At 35.9% G+C, this 16,019-nt stretch overlaps 1 protein-coding gene and 4 long non-coding RNA genes across 6 annotated transcripts; 3 read left to right on the forward strand and 2 right to left on the reverse strand.

The window, feature by feature from the left end:
- Positions 1 to 283: 283 nt before the first annotated feature.
- LOC149734727 (uncharacterized) lies at positions 284 to 879 on the reverse strand. Its single transcript, XR_016385211.1, has 3 exons — positions 721 to 879; positions 542 to 665; positions 284 to 415 (listed from the first exon to the last, which is right to left on the reverse strand). It is a non-coding gene; the product is annotated as an uncharacterized LOC149734727 (long non-coding RNA).
- A 1,274-nt stretch (positions 880 to 2,153) lies between these two features.
- On the forward strand, positions 2,154 to 3,102 carry LOC149734728 (uncharacterized). Of its 2 annotated transcripts, XR_016385207.1 has the most exons (4): positions 2,154 to 2,313; positions 2,369 to 2,492; positions 2,934 to 2,952; positions 2,983 to 3,102. It is a non-coding gene; the product is annotated as an uncharacterized LOC149734728 (long non-coding RNA). The 2 variants fall into 2 exon arrangements; XR_016385206.1 differs by having other exon boundaries at positions 2,934 to 3,102.
- Positions 3,103 to 4,687: 1,585 nt separating this feature from the next.
- LOC149734729 (uncharacterized) lies at positions 4,688 to 5,503 on the forward strand. Its single transcript, XR_016385208.1, has 3 exons — positions 4,688 to 4,741; positions 4,797 to 4,923; positions 5,365 to 5,503. It is a non-coding gene; the product is annotated as an uncharacterized LOC149734729 (long non-coding RNA).
- A 1,542-nt stretch (positions 5,504 to 7,045) lies between these two features.
- On the forward strand, positions 7,046 to 7,967 carry LOC149734730 (uncharacterized). The gene is made up of 3 exons (XR_016385214.1): positions 7,046 to 7,205; positions 7,261 to 7,387; positions 7,829 to 7,967. It is a non-coding gene; the product is annotated as an uncharacterized LOC149734730 (long non-coding RNA).
- A 716-nt stretch (positions 7,968 to 8,683) lies between these two features.
- Positions 8,684 to 15,678, reverse strand: LOC149734731 (uncharacterized). Its single transcript, XM_089880178.1, has 10 exons — positions 14,880 to 15,678; positions 14,393 to 14,499; positions 13,748 to 13,835; positions 13,298 to 13,432; positions 12,296 to 12,407; positions 11,112 to 11,248; positions 10,832 to 10,927; positions 10,399 to 10,501; positions 9,605 to 9,706; positions 8,684 to 9,395 (listed from the first exon to the last, which is right to left on the reverse strand). Exons 1-10 carry the CDS (start codon positions 15,164 to 15,166, stop codon positions 9,195 to 9,197), a joined length of 1,368 nt encoding a protein of 455 aa, XP_089736304.1. The 5' UTR covers positions 15,167 to 15,678; the 3' UTR covers positions 8,684 to 9,194.
- Positions 15,679 to 16,019: the final 341 nt, after the last annotated feature.

A 16,019-nucleotide genomic window follows, 5' to 3' on the forward strand; every position in this document is an offset into this window, starting at 1 on the left:
TTGTTCTTTATTTTTTTTGCAAACTGATCCCTAAATTAAAACTAGAGTGTAAAGGTTTAAATGGGTGAGCACGTATTAAACTAATTAGCACATCATTAATTGAAAGTTTTACGGTCGAATAAGCTCGATCAAAAACAAACCACAAGTAACCAACAAAGCGGGTCGCCATTTGTGACTGTGGAGCAGTATTTCGTAGCACTATCGAGGCTGAGTCATATTATTGTGCAACAGTAGCCCTACACAATTGATTTCCTGTTTCAAACACCCAATCAAACAAAGTAAATGCTGTTGAATTTATTCATATCAACCGTTTATAATTGATACATTAAATGGGGAACAAATTATTGTTCTGCTTCGTTGATTCTTTGCATAACTTCATAATAGGACCATCTGTCCATCTCATTGGCGTCTTCAGCTGCAAACGTTAAACATCGGTGAACAAGTGTATATAAACTTAGATCCGTTGTTTAGCTAATGCGATAGAGTAACAACGTAACATATGTGAATGAAATAACATTGCTGCATATAAATATCTGCTTACCACTTGCTGGCTTTTGGTTCCATCCCCATCTACGACGACGACGACCGCCAACAAGAGCAACGGTGGTGTCAGTGAGAACGATGAGTCCGACGACGAGCAAAAGGAGAAGAGCTGACTTGTTCATCTGCAACAAGAACACGTATAAGTAAAACAACAACACGTTTATACGAGTTACTTACGTTTACTTTGTGTCCTGTAGAAGACTGGTGATTTACTGAGCAGATTCTGTGCTTTATATAAGAAATCTGCTGCTCCTTACGTAATGTATGATTTCTTAAACATTTTGTTTAAAGAAAAAGGTATTCTCACAAACGTGTCTCATCTCTGGATACAACATCCGAACTATAGATACTGGAGAGGGAAGGGAAGTGAGCCTTCTCACGAAAAACGTTTCAGCAACTTCCATTTTGGCTTCCTATATTGCTTCGTGCTGCGACAAACTTTATGAAATTATTTTTTGTATTTGTTTAGCATCACGAAATTTATTAAAAGTTTTCCACTCAAAAAGCTAATATCATTTTTCAAGCTGGCAGAAAATTGTAAAAATAACTTTAGCAGGCAACATTTATTGTAGGGTTTCGTGGGATTTTATTTTTTTATTTTTTATTATTCGTATACTTAAAGAAACAAAAAAATGTAAACAGTTGTGTTCTGCAAAACTGTAAACTTAATCAAAACTGGAACAGGATATTTGGATATTATGTGCTAAAGGTGTCTGATCTTACCCCACTTTACTATAAGTATTTGAGCTCAAAAATCGTTTTTTAGCTGCTGACTGTGTGATAAAGCATTGGTTTATACAAAACTTGTCAGATTGTCCAACGTATATGTCAGTTTGTCAAATGCATATTAAATATGGAGGCATAGCGCTGCTCAATTTGTATATGAGATATTTTATCCATGCAGAAAATACAGAGTAAAATGTTACTGAAGCAATTATCTTTTATCTACTGTTAGCTTAGGAACTCAAGCCTTCTTGCTTCGAAGGAAGTAATTCAAACGTTTTTCAAAAACCGAAAACAGGATGTTGGATGAAAGTATCGGCTTGATGAGAATTTATTGACAGTTGCTGTTATGATATCCCATATGCGGTTTGCAAAACAGAAAATCGTGCAGGTTAAAGCAAAACACCACAAAAAACGGTACCACATATTGTAGGGTGGGGCAAATAAAGACACTTCTTTTTAAATTCCTGGTAACCCCATTTTACGATAGACTAATAAATGTTTTACAGAACTATTCGACAGTATTCTCTTGACTATATAGAGCGCGCCCCAAAGTCGATTGCTGTTTTTAAGTATCAAAAATTAGCACTGAATAGAAACAGTGTGTTCCAATTGGCGGACCGAATAATAGTATTCGACGAGACCCTACAATATACGGTGCCTGCAATAAGTTATTTTTACACTTTTCTGCCAGTTTGAAAAATAACATTAACATTTAAAGTGAAAAATTTTCGATAAAATTCGATGCTAAACAACCTGTCAATCAAAAACAACGATTTCATAAAGCTTGTCGCAGCACGAAGCAATAAAGGAAGCCAAGATGGAAGTTGCTGAAACGTTTTTCGTTAGAAGGCCCACTTTCCATCCCTCCCCAGTATCAATAGTTCGGATGTTGTATCCAGAGATGAGACACGTTTGTGAGAATATCTTTTTCTTTGAACAAAATGTTTTGGAAATTATATATCCTGTAGGGAGCAGCAGATTTCTTATATAAAGCACAGAATCTGCTCAATAAATCACCAGTCTTCTACAGGACACAAAGTAAACGTAAGTAACTCGTATAAACTTCTTATTGTTTTACTTATACGTGTTCGTGTTGCAGATGAACAAGTCAGCTCTTCTCCTTTTGCTCGTCGTCGGACTCATCGTTCTCACTGACACCACCGTTGCTCTTGTTGGCAGTGGTCGTCGTCGTAGATGGTTATGGAACCAAAAGCCAGCAAGTGGTAAGCAGTTATTGATATAGAGCAATGTTATTTCATTCTTATATAATACGATGTTATTATCCGGCGCCGTGACATAGTGGTTAGCGCGCCTGACTGTAACCCAGAGGTAATGGTTTCAAGGCTTAACGCTGCTACCATTGTTGACGTATGTGTGCATAGGTAAGATAATTTACGACAATGCTCCAACCCAGTGGTCACTAATGGGTTGTCCAAATTATCAGCCATACATATAAAAAATGAAAAATATCAAAAAATAATCACCAACAAAATAACACACATCGTAATTCGTAAGCTGGCACAAGGTGTTTAACCCGCGTTATAACTACTGTCCTTTTCCAGCCACGCAAGGATAAAGTAAGTTACATTACATTCTATCACATTAGCTAAACGACGGACCTAAGTTTATATATACGCTTGTTCACCGATGTTTAACATTTGCAGCTGAAGACACCAATGAGATGGACATTCATCCCTATTATGAAGTTATGCAGGACGGTCATCATCCCTATTATGAAGTTATGCAAAGAATCAACGAATTAGAACAATAATTTGTTCCCCATTAAATGTATCAATAATGAACAGTTGATATAAATAAATTCAACAGCATTTACTTTGTTTGATTGGGTGTTTGAAACAGGAAATCAATTGTGCAAGGCTACTGTTGCACAATAATATGACACAGCCTTGATAGTGCTACGAAATGTAAAGGGAGAAACAGAGATGTAAACTGAAACATAAGTAACACTTTGGTAGGAATAATAGATTTCTATTTAGAGATTATAACTTGTGTTGGATTATTACTCAGAAGATTATATGGGAATATGTTGAAAAAATAGAGTGTGTACATACGTCTCGTGATAAACGCCTTGTAAGATTTATCAGGGACACCTCTATAAAGCGCACAACAAATTTGCTGTGTTATTGACGGCGTTAGGGGGCACACACATCCTTTATAAGCACGTAAGTGGTTATATGATATAGGGATAGTAGGTTCTCGGCGCATGCGCAATAGCGCCCGGTACAAACATAGCCTATCAATCGGAACGAATATATTACGTCGGTTTTATAATTCGGTTTTATAATTCATTTAATGTTCATTGTTTACTGCCAAATGAAAAGAGAAAATTAAACGAAAATGTGTCCTATCTTCCCCCACTCTACTATATATTACTTTGTAGGTGATAATTTTGTTGTGGATTTTTTTACTTTTATGTGTGGGTAATAATTACTGTTTTGCCCTAGGGCACATACGCCAACAATGGTGTAGTCTACATGGGTGTACTCATATAGTGAGATATGCCAGAGTACATTACTAAGACAATTTTTGGCAACGTTGGACAGTAGTTAACATGCGCTGGACTTTGAACAAGAGTTTATGGGTTCAAGGCTCGTTGCTGCTACTAAATATTGTGGGCATTTGTGTCCTTGAGTAGGACATTTAACAAAAGTTACTTAAACTGAGTGGTTACTTATTAGATGTTTAAGTTGTCAGCTATAGAGTTGAAAGATCTCTTGCTTCGAAGGAAGTAATTCAAACGTTTTTCAAAAACCGAAAACAGGATGTTAGATGAAAGTTTCGGTTTGGTGAGAATTGATTGACAGTTGCTGTTATGATATCCCATATGCGGTTTGCAAAACAGAAAATCGTGCAGGTTAAAGCAAAACTCCACAAAAAACGGTACCACATATTGTAGGGTGGGGCAAATAAAGACACTTCTTTTTAATTTCTTGGTATGAACCCCATTTTACGATAGACTAATAAAAATTGTTGCAGGACTATTCGACAGTATTCTCTTGACTATATAGAGCGCGCCCCAAAGCCGATTGCTGTTTTTAAGTATCAAAAATTGGCGCTGAATAGAAACAGTGTGTTCCCATTGGCGGACCGAATAATAGTATTCGACGAGACCCTACAATATACGGTGCCTACAATAAGTTATTTCTACACTTTTCTGCCAGTTTGAAAAATTACATTAGCATATGAAGTGAAAAATTTCCGATAAAATCTCATGCTAAACAACCTGTCAATCAAAAACAACGATTTCATAAAGCTTGTCGCAGCACACAGCAATAAAGGAAGCCAAAATGGAAGTTGCTGAAACGTTTTTCGTAGGAAGGCCAACTTCCCTTGCCTCCCCAGTATCTATAGTTCGGATGTTGGATCCAGAGATGAGACACGTTTGTGAGAATATATAAAGCACAGAATCTGCTCAGTAAATCACCAGTCTTCTACAGGACACAAAGTAAACGTAAGTAACTCGTATAAACGTGTTGTTGTTTTACTTATATGTCTTCTTGTTGCAGATGAACAAGCCAGCTCTTCTCCTTTTGCTCGTCGTCGGACTCATCGTTCTCACTGACACCACCGTTGCTCTTCTTGGTTATACACGTCGTCGTCGTAGATGGGTATGGAACCAAAAGCCAGCAAGTGGTAAGCAGTTATTGATATGCAGCAATGTTATTTCATTCTTATATAATACGATGTTATTATCCGGCGCCGTGACATAGTGGTTAGCGCGCCTGACTGTAACCCAGAGGTAATGGTTTCAAGGCTTAACGCTGCTACCATTGTTGGCGTATGTGTGCATATGTAAGATAATTTACGGCAATGCTCCAACCCAGTGGTCACTAATGGGTTGTCCAAATTATCAGCCATACATATAAAAAATGAAAAATATCAAAAAATAATCACCAACAAAATAACATACATCGTAATTCGTAAGCTGGCACAAGGTGTTTAACCCGCGTTATAACTACTGTCCTTTTCCAGCCACGCAAGGATAAAGTAAGTTACATTACATTCTATCACATTAGCTAAACGACGGACCTAAGTTTATATATACGCTTGTTCACCGATGTTTAACATTTGCAGCTGAAGACACCAATGAGATGGACGGTCATCATCCCTATTATGAAGTTATGCAAAGACTCAACGAAGCAGAACAATAATTTGTTCCCCATTAAATGTATCAATAATGAACAGTTGATATAAATAAATTCAACAGCATTTACTTTGTTTGATTGGGTGTTTGAAACAGGAAATCAATTGTGCGAGGCTACTGTTGCACAATAATATGACACAGCCTTGATAGTGCTACGAAACGTAAAGGGAGAAACAGAGGTGTAAACTGAAACATAAGTAACACTTTGGTAGGAATAATAGATTTCTATTTAGAGATTATAACTTGTGTTGGATTATTACTCAGAAGATTATATGGGAATATGTTGAAAAAATAGAGTGTGTACATACGCCTCGTGATAAACGCCATGTAAGAGTTATCAGGGACATCTGTATAAAGCGCACAACAAATTTGCTGTGTTATTGACGGCGTTAGGGGGCACACACATCCTTTTTAAGCACGTAAGTGGTCATATGATATAGGGATAGTAGGTTCTCGGCGCATGCGCAATAGCGCCCGGTACAAACATAGCCTATCAATCGGAACGAATATATTACGTCGGTTTTATAATTCGGTTTTATAATTCATTTAATGTTCTTTGTTTACTGCCAAATGAAAAGAGAAAATTAAACGAAAATGTGTCCTATCTTCCCCCACTCTACTATATATTACTTTGTAGGTGATAATTTTGTTGTGGATTTTTTTACTTTTATGTGTGGGTAATAATTACTGTTTTGCCCTAGGGCACATACGCCAACAATGGTGTAGTCTACATGGGTGTACTCATATAGTGAGATATGCCAGAGTACATTACTAAGACAATTTTTGGCACCGTTGGACAGTAGTTAACATGCGCTGGTCTTTGAACAAGAGTTTATGGGTTCAAGGCTCGTTGCTGCTACTAAATATTGTGGGCATTTGTGTCCTTGAGTAGGACATTTAACAAAAGTTACTTAAACTGAGTGGTTACTTATTAGATGTTTAAGTTGTCAGCTATAGAGTTGAAAGATCTCTTGCTTCGAAGGAAGTAATTCAAACGTTTTTCAAAAACCGAAAACAGGATGTTAGATGAAAGTTTCGGTTTTGTGAGAATTGATTGACAGTTGCTGTTATGATATCCCATATGCGGTTTGCAAAACAGAAAATCGTGCAGGTTAAAGCAAAACTCCACAAAAAACGGTACCACATATTGTAGGGTGGGGCAAATAAAGACACTTCTTTTTAATTTCTTGGTATGAACCCCATTTTACGATAGACTAATAAAAATTGTTGCAGGACTATTCGACAGTATTCTCTTGACTATATAGAGCGCGCCCCAAAGCCGATTGCTGTTTTTAAGTATCAAAAATTGGCGCTGAATAGAAACAGTGTGTTCCCATTGGCGGACCGAATAATAGTATTCGACGAGACCCTACAATATACGGTGCCTGCAATAAGTTATTTCTACACTTTTCTGCCAGTTTGAAAAATTACATTAGCATATGAAGTGAAAAATTTCCGATAAAATCTCATGCTAAACAACCTGTCAATCAAAAACAACGATTTCATAAAGCTTGTCGCAGCACACAGCAATAAAGGAAGCCAAAATGGAAGTTGCTGAAACGTTTTTCGTAGGAAGGCCAACTTCCCTTGCCTCCCCAGTATCTATAGTTCGGATGTTGGATCCAGAGATGAGACACGTTTGTGAGAATAGCTTTTTCTTTAAACAAAATCTTTGAGAAAACATACATCCTGTAAGGAGCAGCAGATTTCTTATATAAAGCACAGAATCTGCTCAGTAAATCACCAGTCTTCTACAGGACACAAAGTAAACGTAAGTAACTCGTATAAACGTGTTGTTGTTTTACTTATATGTCTTCTTGTTGCAGATGAACAAGTCAGCTCTTCTCCTTTTGCTCGTCGTCGGACTCATCGTTCTCACTGACACCACCGTTGCTCTTCTTGGTTATACACGTCGTCGTCGTAGATGGGTATGGAACCAAAAGCCAGCAAGTGGTAAGCAGTTATTGATATGCAGCAATGTTATTTCATTCTTATATAATACGATGTTATTATCCGGCGCCGTGACATAGTGGTTAGCGCGCCTGACTGTAACCCAGAGGTAATGGTTTCAAGGCTTAACGCTGCTACCATTGTTGGCGTATGTGTGCATATGTAAGATAATTTACGGCAATGCTCCAACCCAGTGGTCACTAATGGGTTGTCCAAATTATCAGCCATACATATAAAAAATGAAAAATATCAAAAAATAATCACCAACAAAATAACATACATCGTAATTCGTAAGCTGGCACAAGGTGTTTAACCCGCGTTATAACTACTGTCCTTTTCCAGCCACGCAAGGATAAAGTAAGTTACATTACATTCTATCACATTAGCTAAACGACGGACCTAAGTTTATATATACGCTTGTTCACCGATGTTTAACATTTGCAGCTGAAGACACCAATGAGATGGACGGTCATCATCCCTATTATGAAGTTATGCAAAGACTCAACGAAGCAGAACAATAATTTGTTCCCCATTAAATGTATCAATTATGAACAGTTGATATAAATAAATTCAACAGCATTTACTTTGTTTGATTGGGTGTTTGAAACAGGAAATCAATTGTGCGAGGCTACTGTTGCACAATAATATGACACAGCCTTGATAGTGCTACGAAACGTAAAGGGAGAAACAGAGGTGTAAACTGAAACATAAGTAACACTTTGGTAGGAATAATAGATTTCTATTTAGAGATTATAACTTGTGTTGGATTATTACTCAGAAGATTATATGGGAATATGTTGAAAAAATAGAGTGTGTACATACGCCTCGTGATAAACGCCATGTAAGAGTTATCAGGGACATCTGTATAAAGCGCACAACAAATTTGCTGTGTTATTGACGGCGTTAGGGGGCACACACATCTTTTTTAAGCACGTAAGTGGTCATATGATATAGGCATAGTAGGTTCTCGGCGCATGCGCAATAGCGCCCGGTACAAACAGCCTATTAATCGGGACGAATATATTACGTCACCGTATCAAATCGAAGCAAAACAACTCCCGAGCGACACCTAGTAAGCACAAACACCCTTAACCATTCAAGCTAACACCTATAAATTGCTTCAATAACATAAGTGTATGCTTTATAGACCTCGTGTCCGCTTAAGAGTTACCACATATGTAACTGTTCGTGTTATAACGACTGTCGTTTTCCGGGCGCGCGAGGATAAAGTATGTTACATTCAATCATATACGTTAAAAGCTAAATTTTTCATGCGGACAAAAAAAATTCTTATGCTAATAAATTCAGATTTTGTATTTGATCAGTAAAAGTAAAGGACTGTTCTTGTGCAAAAAGTTTAAACTAGTTACTCAAAACGAGCGTTGCAGTGATAAATAGAGGATTCTCTATGAACTGTTTTCAAAAACTGTTGCCGTGGAAAACAGGTTTAGAAACAGAAAATCCTCTAATAACCAAGTGAAAATTTAGAGTAATCATCAATTTTACCCTTACTATCAAGTGGAGTAAGAGGGTATACCTGGGGATTTTTTAATTTTAAAATCTCGAAACGTTTTTTTTTTTCGTTTTCGAAATGATTTCAGTCATTTCGAAACGAAATTGAAAACGTTTTTTCGTTGAAAGGCAAAAATGCACTAGCGACAATACCCATGTTAAGAAAACTGGTGTTACTTTGTAACCCACAAATCTCACCCCATTTACAACGAAGAAATTTTTTTTTTCATTCAAAAACTTTTTTTCTAAAAAAAAACAACGATTTTGCTACAACAACTCAACAATATAATATTTAACGTTAAATTATCGCGTGTGCATTTTCTATGACGCTTTCATCGCTATCAATTGATGACGCTACTTCATTTCCTGTCGGGAGGGACCACGCCCGGTCACGTGGTGGGTGCTTTTCTGGGTGATTGTGACGAAACCGGAAACTACGTAAAACGCGAGATAGCGTTTTTCGGAAACTTGATTTTCGACGGTTTTTCGTTGGAGAAACCTGGAAGAAAACTACCATGTTATAACTCAACAGTGAGCATGAGGTGTATGAATAAACCATATGTGTTTGGTGTATAAGTAGATACCCATGTTATAACTCGATAGTGAGAATGAGGTGTATGAATACACTATATGTGTTTGGTGTGTAAGAAAACACCCATGTTATAGCTCGACAGTGAGCATGAGGAGCAGTATATCATCATAACTCACCTTAGCAACTTTCTTAGGACTGTTGTGAGGAGATTTGTTACTAAACTTACGAGATAAACGTTTCCGAAAACTTTCGCGAGAAATTGGAACCTTAGTTTTGTTCTGTATAAAATGAATATATACGGTTCAATAAATTAAAAAAAAACAACCTTTTGAAATGTATATTCTACTCTACATAGGTGTACTCATATAGTGAGATATGCCAGAGTAAATTACTTTAAGACAATTTTTTGGCACCGTTGGACAGTAGTTAACATGCGCTGGACTTTGAACAAGAGTTTATGGGTTCAAGGCTCGTTGCTGCTACTAAATATTGTCGGCATTTGTGTCCTTGAGTATGACATTTAACAAAAGTTACTTAAACTGAGTGGTTACTTATTCGATGTTTAAGTTGTCAAGTTATAGAGTTAAAAAATCTCGATCAAAAACAGAAAGAAATTATGGCCATATTTTTACAGCTGAATGTAACTTGCTTTATATTTGCGCCCCTGGCCTGAAAACGATGGTCGTAATAACATGGTGTTCTGTTTCATACACCTCATGCCAGCTTACGAGTTACCATGTATGTAACTTTATGAGTGACTGTTTTTTTAAATTGGTTATTTTCAAATAGGGCTGACAATTTAGACAAACCATTAGTAACCACTGGGTTGGAGCAATTACTGTTAAATGTCTTGCCCAAGAACACACAATCCTAAAATGGTAGCAGCGACGAGCCTTGAACCCCTAACCTTCAGGTTATGGGCATACGCTAACCAACTGTGCTATGGTGCTGATAGTTTTAAAGCAAAAACCTGTTTATGATCATTAACATTAAATGAAGCCCATCTTCTTTTCTTCTTTTTCTCAGCATAACTTCTTGGTATGTATAAGTCTTCATCATTACAATCTTCAATACTAAGAAAAAATGAATATGAAAGTATTGAATAAATGGATAACTTACTTTATCCTAGCATGGCCCGAAAACGACGTCTTTATAACACAGGTGTTCTGTTTTTTACACTGTGTCAGCTTACGAGTTACCAAGTATGTTACTTCGTGAGTGATTATTAACCATATAGAGAACAATCGCCTACAAACTACATACATGGTAACTCGTAAGGTGGTACGAGGTGTATGAAACAGAACACCTGTGTTATAACGACTGTCGTTTTCTGGCCACGCGAGGATAAAGTAAGTTAAATTTACTTATTTATTAAATGTGTATGAAGAAATATCAATCTTTACCTATGTATAGTTATATCGGGTATACTGCTGTGCATTGTGTTGATCTTTTCTCTCGACGAATAAGCTGAATCGGCAACACTGGACCGACTGGAAGCACTGGAACGTAGAGGTCGTATTAATTAAATCGAACATAAAAAAACGCAAAAATTAAAAAAAATGTCTTGCCTAAAGACATATACATAGTAGCAGCGACGAGCTTTGAACCCATTACCTTTGGGTTAGAGGCAGGCACGCTAACTTTGCCACTGCGCCAGGCAAAATGTACAATACACACATATACCTTTTGTATGTTTCGCCGATTGGTCCAAGCGCTGAATAAAAATGGTTACCAGAACAACACGGGAACTCTATGATATGGGTGGGCGAAATATGGGGCGTGTTTTCACCCTTCACGGGTGGGCGGCTTTCGTTCTCATCCTGCAAGGGTTAGCAATAAGTTTTAGGACCTGTGGGTATCATTTAGTGTGTTTGAAATGGGATTGGCATTTTAAACTTGTCAGCACTGCAATACTGTTTATAATAGTAGGGTGGGGGAAGATGGGACACTTTTTCAGTCTATTTTCTCCTCTCATCTGGTAGTAAACAAAAAACGTTTAAAGAATTATAAAACCTTATCCTCATGACTCCTATAGACCGTTGTTAATTCATAAAACACGATCAGGATATTTGGATATTATGTGTTAAAGGTGTCCTGTCTACCCCACCCTAATATAAAGTACTGTGGGAGAAGATGGGACATCTTTAGCACATTATATCCCAAAAGCCTGACCGTGTTTTAATCAATTAACATCGGTTTATGAAAGTCGTGAGGATATGGTTTTATAATTCTTTGAATGTTCTTTGTTTACTACCAAATGCGATGATAAAATAGAACGAAAAGGTGTCCCATCTTCCCCCACCCCACTATGTTACTATTTTAGCAAATCTAGTTTGGTCAGTTTGTTATATAGGCGTGATTGTGTGTCAGTGATATTGTTTGGTTGAAACTTTGTAAAACTGCTTTTCAAAATTAGTGTGTTGGTCAAATACAACTTAACTTATATAAACACCTGTGAAAAGTGGTGCAACTAATTTAAGGCTGCGTTTTTCACTTTTTATTGACACTTTGTAAAACTATCTGTCAAAAACAAAACAAGTTTTATCAAAAAGAAGATCTATATGAAAAATAAACACATGTAAAAGTAACTATGTTATGACTGTAGTAAAACACCTGTAAAAAGTGGTGCAACTAAATCAAGGTTATAGTTTTGTTGTAAATTGTAAAACTAAATGTCAAAAATACTGAATACAAATAAACACATTTAAAATAACTATAAATAGCTGTAGATTGTGTAGAAAAACACATATAAAAATTAAACGTTACTTTTTTGTTGACATTTTGTAAAACTATCTGTCTATACTGAAGATCTATACGAATAAACTCATGTGAAAGTTACTATGATATAACTTTAGTAATAATGTCACCTCTTCTAACATGGCTCTTTCATTTTCTTCAAAACTACTCAGATTATCATAAGTACTTGAGCGCTTCATTGAAGAAAATGAATGCACAGATAGTTGTTCACAACTTTGGCTTCTGTATCAAGAAACAATGAATTTGTCTGGCCTGTGGCAAAGTGGTTGGCACAACTGCCTCTAACCCAGAGGTAATAGGTTCAAGGCTTGTCGCTGCTACCATTGTGGGCGTATGTGTCCTTCGGCAAGACACTTAACGACAATTGCTGCAACCGAGAGGTCACTAATGGGTTGTCTAAATTATCAGCCATACATAAAAAAGAGAAAATATATCCCAAAAAATATTCACCTACAAAGTTACATACATGGTAACTCGTAAGCCAGCACGAAGTGTATGAAACAGAACATCTGTGTTATAACAAATTCTATTTAAGAAGTTTATAAAACAAAATGAAAAAATGTTTTTTAATTTAAGAATTTTATAAAACAGTGTATTAATGAATGTTTCAGAGCATTTAAACTAGTACAAAACATTCATTTGAAATTTTAGAACCAGCTGGACATTCTATTTGAGTTAAGTCCTTTAAATTTCATAGAAACAGTCTCAAACAGATTATACTGACGTAGGTTACTTGCGTCGTTAAAATCACTTTTAATCGGTATTATGTTTTCATAGAAATAGTATTTTATCATTATAGTGTCATAGTTTTTGAACTATTGTTTCGAAAAGGGTTAATTATAATTTTGATGATGATTAAAAAAAATGGAACAAAATAATCACCAAAAAAGTTACATATGTGGTAACTGATAAGTGAGCACAAGGTGTATGAAACAGAACATCTGTTTTTAACGACTGATTGAGCGTAGACAAATAACTTATATATATTTAGTAATTAAAAAAAAACCAACTATAATAGAACACATAGAAATGCAGAATTTTTCGACAAAACAAACTAAAACAGAAATCTTGTAAGCAGATCAAAATAGAAATAATATAAATGTATAACAAACCTTAACTTGATTTTATTGTGTTGTGATGTCATACTATCATCTGCATCGCTATCTGTGACATCACAATATGATTCGAATTCTTCTTCTTCAACAATTGAATATAAAGTTGGGATAAATTGGTGATTGTAGAAAAAACTGAAAAAAGAAATGATAAAAATGATTTGACTCAAAAAAGAAATGGTAAAAAGATTTTGACTCAAAAAAGAAATGATAAAAAGATTTTGACACAAAAAAGAAATGATAAAAAGATTTTGACACAAAAATAAAATAGAAGAATTTTGACACAAAAATAAAATAGAAGAATTTTGACACAAAAATAAAATAGAAGAATTTTGACACAAAAATAAAATAGAAGAATTTTGACACAAAAATAAAATAGAAGAATTTTGACACAAAAAATAAATAATAAAAAGATTTTAACACCCAATGATAAAAATAAAATCCACATACTCATCATGGTAATCTTCAAAGTCCGGATGTTTATTTTGATCTTCTTGTTCTTTCATCCAATCTTTAAGTGATAAAGATGAGTCTGATGCTGGAAAATTATTAAGATCATTTTTTGTTCTGTTTTCTGTATGGCTGATAATTTGGACAACCCATTAGTGGCAACTGGTTTGGGGCAATTGCCGTTAAGTGTTTTGCCAAAGGACACATAAAAATAAAATAATATCTGAATATGAAATAAGAATTTAAGAGTAATGTTATTTTAAATAAGCTTGCTTTAAATGATATGTAAGTTACTTTATCCTCGCGAGGCCATAAAATGACTCTGTTCCGTACACCTTATGTCAGCTTACAATAAGTTACCATGTATGTTACTTTGTGGGTGATTATTTTTTGGGAATTTTTTATTTTTTATATGTGGCTGATAATTAACACAACCTATTTATTTGTGACCACTGGGTTGGAGCAATTGCCGTTAAGTGTCTTGCCCAAAAGCACAACAACAGTTGTTAAAACACGCTTACAGTTAAAAACATATTTACATTTAATTGGAAGAGAATAAGGGTGGTCGCTACACCTAACAGACAAACAAGTCATTTATGTTTAATTAACATTATCAAGTTAGTCTTCTAATAGAAAAAATCTTACTTGGGCTAGTTGGTGCTTCATCCGTATGAGTATCAGTATTGTTATCCAGTGATTTTGAAGGTAATTTGATTGATGATTCATAAAATTGTTCATCATGCTTGTTGTGTCTATGATAAAAACAATATGCAATAATAATGCTAATTGGTATGTACGTATATAACCATGGGTGTAATTTGAATTTATGTATAAATGTACATTATTTATCCCCGCGTGATAGGGAAACGACGGTCATTAATCGTTATAACATGGTTTCTGTTTTATACACCTCGGCCCACTTGCGAGTTACCACGTATGTAACTTTGTGGGTTATTTGTGTAATGTATGGCTGTTAATTGACTTGTTTAAGAACACATGCGCCCACAACAGTAGCAGCGACAAGTTTTTCAAAAAAGGAGGTAAATAAATTCAACATTAAAACAAAATTTAGGTGCAAACGGGGCCTTACCCCACAGTACTATAGCCTACACTAATAGACGTAATCACTCACCTTATTTTTGCCAAATCTTGTGCGTTTTCGCCAGTTTTCGGCTTATTTATTGTAATTATAGTTGGAAAAACGTTATCATAAGCTTCGTAAGGAGAAATATTTTCAGGCTGACCAGTTTGAAATTCTCCGCGTGACACTTTCAGTTTCAAGTTACCTTTTTCGTCCCCTTTGCTATTTTCTGGTTTAGCTTCTACAGTACTATTTTCTGTTTCGTGTGGTCCATTCTTCGTAACAAAGTTGGCAAAAACTTTCCAATACGCGTCGTCTTTCATTCTGGATATTAGCATTGCTTATACGACAAAGCGCCAAGCACTAATCGCAGTTCGTTTTCCCTTGGACTACTTACGCTACGTTGTCACGTAAGCTAGTGGTTTTCTGTCCCCTAAAACGAGCACATTAAAGACCTTTTCTCCTCTGAGGCTCTGAACACCGAAATACTTGCACACTTCGACCCAGCGAATGATTGAAACTGCTTGTACGTAATTGGTCCGTCTACTCTTTACAACACACTTCCTCGCTTTTTCTTACAACTTTAGAGGCCATCGTGTGACGTGCATAGATAAGAGCACAGGACTACTTTTTCACACGTATTTAAATTCAATTTTCGATGCTCAGACAGAATATATATATAACTGTGCGTGTATACGACAAAGTATTCTATGAAATGTGCCGTCTTCTCTATAAAAGAACAAAGAAAAAGGAGTCATTTTACTCAATCACTCGCAAGGTTACATAGGTAGTAACTCGAAAGCGAGTACAAGGTGTATGAAACAAAACACCCGTGTTAAAACAACTGTCATTGCCTCGCCATGCAAGGATAAATACGTTAAACTTATTTATTCCTGTATTCACAGTTTTTATAATGACTATCGTTGCCACCGTGAACAAATAAGTTACATTTTTTCATTCACACTTATACTCACAGAGAAAGATTCTAACTTTATGCTACTGAAACAGACCACCAAACACTCTGTACTGTATAGGCTACAATATATACTACACCGCGTGGGACACCAGCTGTTAGAACGGAAGTTGTTGTACCGCATTGATGATCGAAATACGCCTGGGAAAACTGCGTGATGCGACTTGAATGGGCGTCTGTGTTCCCTACTACGTGTGTGGTTCAGCGGTTAGCGAAAC

Source organism: Ciona robusta, chromosome 6 (genome assembly GCF_009617815.1).
Source record: "Ciona robusta chromosome 6, ASM961781v2".
Classification (NCBI taxonomy): Eukaryota; Metazoa; Chordata; class Ascidiacea; order Phlebobranchia; family Cionidae; genus Ciona; species Ciona robusta.